General features: G+C 38.4%; 1 protein-coding gene across 1 annotated transcript; it reads left to right on the top strand.

The window, feature by feature from the left end:
- Positions 1-1,522: 1,522 nt before the first annotated feature.
- On the top strand, positions 1,523-7,338 carry tnnt2b (troponin T type 2b (cardiac); the record flags this gene model as incomplete). Its single annotated transcript, XM_054616136.1, has 10 exons — positions 1,523-1,568; positions 2,842-2,857; positions 2,971-3,034; positions 3,127-3,243; positions 3,677-3,754; positions 4,008-4,109; positions 4,193-4,302; positions 4,392-4,482; positions 5,086-5,126; positions 7,299-7,338. Coding segments are annotated over 10 exons (705 nt in total), but the record flags the coding sequence as incomplete, so codon positions are not given.
- Between the last annotated feature and the right edge of the window lie 506 nt (positions 7,339-7,844).

Raw genomic sequence — 7,844 nt, 5'->3', positions numbered from 1 at the left:
TGCATGTTTAGCCTACTTATCAGAAATGTCCATGCTCATGTTTAATATACTTATAAAGTACATTGCCATAGTTTACGTGGATATTGTTGTTAAGTACTTTGATACCAACAATGTCTAGGAAAACTGGGGGGTTGGTTGTATTTTTTCTGCAACTTTGTTACCTGCTTTAAACACTTGAGCCTTGCATTTATCGATGCTTAACACACCGCATCTACTAAGCTGCTGGCTTCACCATACAGCATACTGTATTTTTGGCGCATTGGTGCCACTGTAGAAGCAGCTGCTTATCCTTGTGCTCTTTTGCCGGATGACCTTTGTCCTCTTAGTCAGTCCTCTCTATCTCAGCGCTGGAGACGGTCCACTTTGTGTAAGCATCCCAGTGGATCTGTCCTTTCCATTTCAAATGGTGCAACGGGTCGCCATCAAAGACGTAAAGGGTTGTGACTCTATTTCTGTCTCCTTTGTGAGGCGGTCCATGTGGGCCACTGTACAGCCCGGCTGTCCCTGAGACTAAGCGGCACCTGTCCTCCCCTCTATGTGGAGTTGAGTCGCTGTTAGAGAGCAATGTAGGTCAGCTTATGTTCTCAATATGGGACCATGGGGAATACAGCGCCACATTCACAATACCCACTTTATGCCTGTTAGAGGTCCTCTAAACGCAGGTTGGCTTCCCTTCTTTGCAGTGGAAAGAGGTAGAGTTTCCGAAAGGGACTCTGACTAAAGGTCTCTCTGTGTCACTTTTTCCCACAGAGGCCTAGTGAAGAGTGAAATGTCGAGAACAAAAAACCACAGCGCTTTCACTACTTTGCAAATAGTGCAAAAGCTAAATGCAACTGTGGGACAGCTTGTTCGCTATCATATCCCTACTTCAGTGTTATCCAAATTGTTGAGATGGTTGGAAACGTCTCCATCTGAACGAAAAAAAGAAATGGATTATAATATTATCAATTATGTTTTCTTTAGTATATATCACCTGAAACTAGAAATAGTTGTGTTTTCGTTACCTTAGAATGAGCTGTTGTATATCTACATACAGGGGCGGTCTACGTCACAGAGCTGATTGCCATGTTTCTACAGTAGCCAAGAAGGGACAAACCAAACACTAGCTCTAGATAGGGCTATATATATATGTTTTCACATCGGCCAACAACACGCTTGACACAAGGGAGAAGTTTCAGTTGACTGCAAACTGCAAAGTTATCACTACATGCCGCCAAATCCTACAAACTAGACCTTTAAAAGAAGCTTCATATCCTCCATTGCCAATTACAAATGGAGGCAAATTTAGGAAATCAGGCGATAAAATATCCATCCATCCATCCATTTTCTTTAACCTTACCCTGTTCAGGGTCTAGGTTTTGAAGGCACTGTCAAAAATACACATAAATAATTTTGAAGTTTATGCTGTATGAGATTTTCACATTGTTTGCTTGCTAACTGTACATGCTTGCTTTGCACAGAAGAGGAGGAGGTGGAGGAGGAAGAGATAGCAGAGGAGGAGGAGGAGGAGGAGGAGGAGGAGGTAGTAGAGGAGGAGGAGGAGGAGGAGGAAGAGGAGGAGGTAGAAGGTAGTATTGCTTATGCTAATATTTGTTTGCATGCCAGCTGTTAATAGATGACTTAATTCTTAACATACTGTTGTCAACCACGTAGTCTAAAAAAATATATGTTGTCGCTGTCCATGGAAAACCAATGTTTCTCCAAAAACGATTTATCAGCTGAGAAAAAAACACCTTGTTCCCATCAACATTACAACACATTTTAATGTTAAGCTATGCATTACATTCCAATTTACCAGGAGATTCATAGTTTTCACTGGACAGTGATGATATAAAAGTCTGGGAATATAATGTTATTCTATCTCTCTGTTTTACTTATGTACCCGTATATCTGCGGAAAATCCAGTTAGTGTTTAAATTTTCAATTTGAGTTGTACCGGTTTATAAAGGTACATTTAACACCTAAATAGAAGTCCAGAATCCTGAAAGTATTGCCTTTCTCTGTGTCTTTTGTTATTTGACTTATGGACAAATTCCTCCGTGTTAGTTACTGGGTGGGGATTCAGGTGGAGACAACATACAGTTATCTGTGATGATAATCTTAAGCAGTGTCCTCTAAACACACCTGCATTCCTCTCTGGACAAGTCCATCAGCACTGACAGGTGAAGGTCAGATTTGTTGCCTCAGTTCCATAGCAGTCTACTCAGGTCATTCCAACTGCAATCATTATTGAGAGCTTACTAGACCAGCAGGTTTGCAACGTGTGTCAATCAACAATAACACTGAGTTATTGTTTTACAACCTGCTAAACCAGAAGAGCACCAAAAGAAAAAAAGAATAAAACAATTGACAAAGTAAAATTTTTAATTATCGAAGGGATCCTATCATTATTAATTTTATTTAGTCTCTTATTACCTTTTTTTTATGTTAAATTATCATTTCATTATATTGTGGTGTTGTTATGTGTATTATTTTGCCTGTTTTAAAAAATTATAATAAAAAATGTATTATTCGCAAGCAGTAATCCCTTACATCAAACTTAAAACTTGTTTTGACAATTATATATACTTTTTAAAATCTTGCTAAGTATGACCTCTGACCTTGTTCATCAGTCAAAAAGTATCTACATGTCAGTGTGAAATGTTGACTTTGCACTGACCCTCTCATCTTTTAGCAAATACTGCAGAGGAAAACGAAGCAGGTATGGACAGGATTTAGCAAGTTGAGAAGCTTTCATCAGTATTACCCTGTGGGATGTTTCTTTTTTACTTTTCTTTTTAAATATGTTGCCTCATAAACTAAAGATTTTGCTTTGTTTTATTCTTTTTTATGCATACACAGATGAGGCAAAGCACAGGTCAAAGTAAGAACAGAGTTTATATGTATTCATATAACTTAAATTGAAACTCTGTTCTCTGTGAGAGACATGTTAAGATGAAAAGATTTCTATTTTTCAATCCTCCTCCTCAGGCCTGGTTTTGTGCCCGGCATGGCACCTCCTAAAATCCCAGATGGAGAGAAAGTGGACTTTGATGTGAGTTCATCTCAGTACTGACTACACCTGCGAGCTGTCTTTTTTTGGGGAAGGTTGATTGTTCACATTTTGAGTTCTTGCTATAATTTCAGGACATTCATCGAAAACGAATGGAGAAGGACATGAACGAGCTCCACACTCTGATTGATGCTCACTTTGAGAAGCGTAAGAAGGAGGAAGAAGAGCTTCTCAACCTCACAGATCGCATTGTATGTTCATATCTCACTCATTTGTAACATGTTTAGTATCAAATTTTTATTCTAAAATCTTTAAGTCACATTTTGAGATTACTGTGGTGGAGTGGAGAACAGGGTAGTTCTCCAATCAGAGGATCGGCGGTTCGATACCTTGCCTCGGCAGTCGATGTGTCCTTGGGCAAGACATTTAACCCCAAGTTGCTCCCGAAGTCTTGCCATCGGTGTGGACTGGATGTTGCATGAATGTTAGTTAGAGTCTGATGGGCATGTGGCACCTTGCATGGTAGCCTGTCATCAGTGTGTGAATGATATGTAATGATATGTAATATAAGCTTTGAGCTACGGATTGTAAGTCGCTTTGGATAAAAGCGTCTGCTAAAATGACTGTAATGTAAAAACATGATTTTGTTTTGGTCTGTAAAATATATTTTCTTTGCTACTTTAGGAGACACGCAGGTCAGAGAGAGCAGAGCAGATGAAGATCAGGGCAGAGAGAGAAAAGGAACGGCAGAACAAAGTAAATGTACGTATACCAAGATAAATAACATCCATAGGAGATACTGCAACTGTAAGATCGATCATCTTCGTAACCTGCTATGCCTAGGAAGCGGTTGGCCACTGGCTTTTAAATATTTCAATGTGCCATTTGGTTATCTTACCCCAGTCCAATCCCACCTATAATCATTCTTACATAAAATGAAACCAAGTTCAGACAATATCACTCATCAAAATACTGTAAACTAAGTGATTAAAGTTACCATAATGATTTCCACCAGGAAGAGAAAGCGAGAAAAGAAGGGGAAGAGGCGAAGAAGAAAGCAGACGACGATGCAAGGAAGAAGATGATTCTGTCCAACTTGAGTTTCACTGGATACAAGGTAAAGATTTTCTTTATATTTAAAAGTACACAAGCATACTGTTTATATGGACACGTCGCTCAATGTGTCCTCTTCCTGAACAGCAGACACAGCCTGGCGCGAAAAAACCAACGGAGAGAGAAAAGAAGAAGAAGATCCTAAATGAGCGACGCAAAGAGATAAATGTTGATCACATGAAAGAGGACAAACTCAGGTAAAATAAAGACACAGTGGCAAAAACGTAACTCGTTTTTTCCCCGATATGTTTCACGATCGATCGCTTTCTTGTTTGTACTGATGCAGGGAAAAAGCCAAGGAGCTGTGGGACTGGGCTCGCCAGCTGGAGGCCGAGAAATTTGAACTGCAGTATAAGCAGGCAAAGCAAAAGTACGAGGTAAGGTATCGGGTCATCAAGCGTACCATACATCACAAACCTGTTTTGAATCTTGGATGCATGCCAACATATAAATAGACCATGACAGAAAGATGTATGGGAACATTTAGTTACGTTTAACACCATATCAAACTGGCCCACCAGTTTCTCAGTTATCAAAAGTGGAATTCAGCCAAAGATCAAGGGATAAAGATGAAGTAGCATTATAAAAACAAGAGTGAGATTTGATAGATAGCTTATCTAGACTGCTATAAGCAGGACTAGCTAGTTTAGCAAGTGTTACCCTACTTTTTGTCCCTCCCTCATCACAATAGGGTTCAACCGAACTCATGTATGTGAGATTTCAAATTTCAGATACTAACATGTAATATCATTAAAATTAATTTCCCAATTAAAGGGAACAGGTTGTGAAAAATCGGATAAATTTAGCCTCAGGTAACGCGAGCTGTGGCTATCTCACCAGCTAGCTTTAACTTAACTGCATGCTCTTTTTTATGACACATTTCTATTGCATAGTCCTTTTTTAAATGGTAACAACCATTTCAAAAAGTCACAATCAGTTTTGGCCCAAACATTTTTTTTTTTTCAACATCATTTCCACAGATCACGGTGCTGAGAAACCGGGTCAGTGATCATCAGAAAGTGTAAGTTTATTGTCTTATGTATACAAATCAGAGTCAAAATGTCATTATTTGAAGTGCCTTCTAACACATGTAGGCTACTGCATGAAAGCAAGAAGTAGTACTTTAGTAAATAATGCTTTTTGTGTGATGAAATATCACTTCTGTATAAAGTCTATCACCTCTTTTCATTGAGAAGTAACTGGGTACATTTAATCTAATGAAATAAATACATTTAAAATAAGCCCCACATTTACCAGTTGAAATATTAAGGTAATAAACACATTCATGCAATGACAATCATAATCCTGTGTTATAGTTTAACATCATTTTGAAATGGGCCATTCCACACAATGAGTAGTTTTACTTTTTGTACCTTAAAACTGTTTTGATGCTAATACTTTTGGCCTACTTTTACTTAAGTGAAATCTTAAATGCCTTTATTTTTACTTGGGAAGAATTTCTGCACTGTTGTATTGCTACTTTTACTTTAGTGAAATATCTGAGTAGGCCACTTCTTCCCCTACTGCAACGTAGACATCTGACATCTAATATGTATCTTTAAACCAATGGATCTTTTATCGAGACAGGTATAAATACAAAATGCAAAGCCATAAAGTAGAATTGAAAAGGCAGAAAGTAACATTCAGGTAACCAATAATTCCCTGCTGACAGTCTGCCCCAATGTAAACGTTCACTTACTGACCTCATCGAGTTTCCACCTCCTCCTATTTCAACTTCCCCTCAGCTTCTATCGCTACACTGATCTCCGTTTGTTTGAAGCGGCATCAGTTGCAGCCAACACAGTGGCTTCCTGACAGCAGGACTAAAGTTTCCTGAGTGGCCAAACAGGACTTGGGAAACAAAAGGGCCATAAACACGAGAGGTGTTTAGACAAAGGGCAAGCCGAGGTATCTGAACAACAAATATGCACTCCGTCTCGAAGGAGGGATGGGGTTGAAATGCAAGTACAACAGCTGAGGGATCTTACAACTGCTATGTGATATCATCGGTGTTAAAGTAGCTCAAAGTTAAACAGTGACCGGACTCTGCTGCCATCCTAAACATGTGGATCCTTCCTTCTGATCTCATGGAGGCAGCAATGAGGGTTCTGAACAAAACTTAAAAAAGCTTATATTGTTTTTCCTGAAGAACATGAATCGGCTTTGCAAACCAGTAATACTTTAATACTGTAACTGATCATTTTTTTATGGTTTCAAGTAATAAAAACCATAAATAAACAGAATTTGTCCCAATTTCAACTAAAATGTATAGATGTATGTGTTTATCATGAAGCTGCAGGGGTCAGGTACCTTGGTAGCAACAGCAGATAAAGATAGCAGTCAACTATTTGGTACCAAATCCCCTTACAACAGCAGACAGCTATGAAAAGCTCTCTGCGCAGTATCTGAGGCCAGCACAAGCTCTCTGTGGAGCAGTGGTTCCCAACCTGGGGGGCAGGACCCCTAGAAGGAGTCACGCGATAAACACAAAATTGTGTTTATTTTTCTCTAACATTTGCTACTTTCCTTTTGACATTCAGTATAATTTCATCTCTTTGGGCTACTATGATTATTCAAATGAAATACAAATAGGAAAATTGTTATCTGAGAGGGAAATTACTCTTTGATAGAACTCCTTACAACTTGTTGACATGTACCTTCTCATGAGGGGTAATTACTGCTTTGTGGTTAAAGAGTTGGACCAGACATAACATTGACCCTAAAGAGATTGTAAAAAAAGAAAGAAACAAAAAATAAGAGATTCTGGTCTGCTGCTGTTTAATGCACGTGCGAGAAAATGTCAAATGGCTAGATTCTGAACTATGAGGATAAACTGCTGCAAATGAAGGGTAAATGACAACAAGACCAAAAGTTAACAACTTTTAAAAGAAATCTTGCTTGTAGTCTCATGATGTCTGAAGTTTCCTTTCTGCAACAAGAATTTCCCTAACATGATTTAAATTTCAAATGCAGCCACAGTGAACGATTTATTTGCATCACAACAAATAATTCCATTTTTTAAGTTTGTTAGAATCAGAAGATCGGTGAGACACACAGCTCAAATTAAAGGGTTCCACACACAAATGCATTAACCATGGGAGGGAATATACAAGGTTCATTGTGCATTACAGGTTAGGCAGGTTGTGTGTTGGCTGATATGGCGGAAATCTACTGACTTTAACTCTATTGTCAGTTCAAAGGGTACCAGAAGCAAGCGTGGACTGAGGAAGTAACGTGTGAACACCTGAAAATAACCGCTTTATAACATTTTTCCAAAATACTTGAACAGGCATGGTCAAATTTCCAAATGCTCTTAAATATGATATCTGTAAAACAAAGTACATGCTGAGTTCATCTGCAGGAATGCAGCGGTATAGTAGTAGAAGGCTGAGGTGTTACAGCTTGTGTTTATTAAACAGGGATTTGACAGGAGTTGTGTAACCCATTAAAGGATATCACTATGACAACACTTTTCAAAGTAATCATAGTTCTGTCATACCAATAAATCTGTCATTTTTAAAGTACTAAAAGTGAAGTTGGGACGAATTCATTAGTTCTTGTGTGTACGAGTTTGTGGTTTCAATGAATTAAAAGAAAATCTTTGTTTAACAAACCAGAAATGGTGGCCTCTTTTTTTTAAAAAGTCTTTAGTTCTCTCACTTGTGGGAACTTAAACATGAGCGCTAACTTCATGGTAATTATAAAAAATACTTCTTCTTTAATCAGGTAAAAATCCAGA

Source organism: Anoplopoma fimbria, chromosome 17 (assembly GCF_027596085.1).
Source record: "Anoplopoma fimbria isolate UVic2021 breed Golden Eagle Sablefish chromosome 17, Afim_UVic_2022, whole genome shotgun sequence".
NCBI lineage: Eukaryota > Metazoa > Chordata > Actinopteri > Perciformes > Anoplopomatidae > Anoplopoma > Anoplopoma fimbria.
Note: the sequence above shows the minus strand (reverse complement) of the source record. Positions and strands in the feature narration are given on the sequence as shown.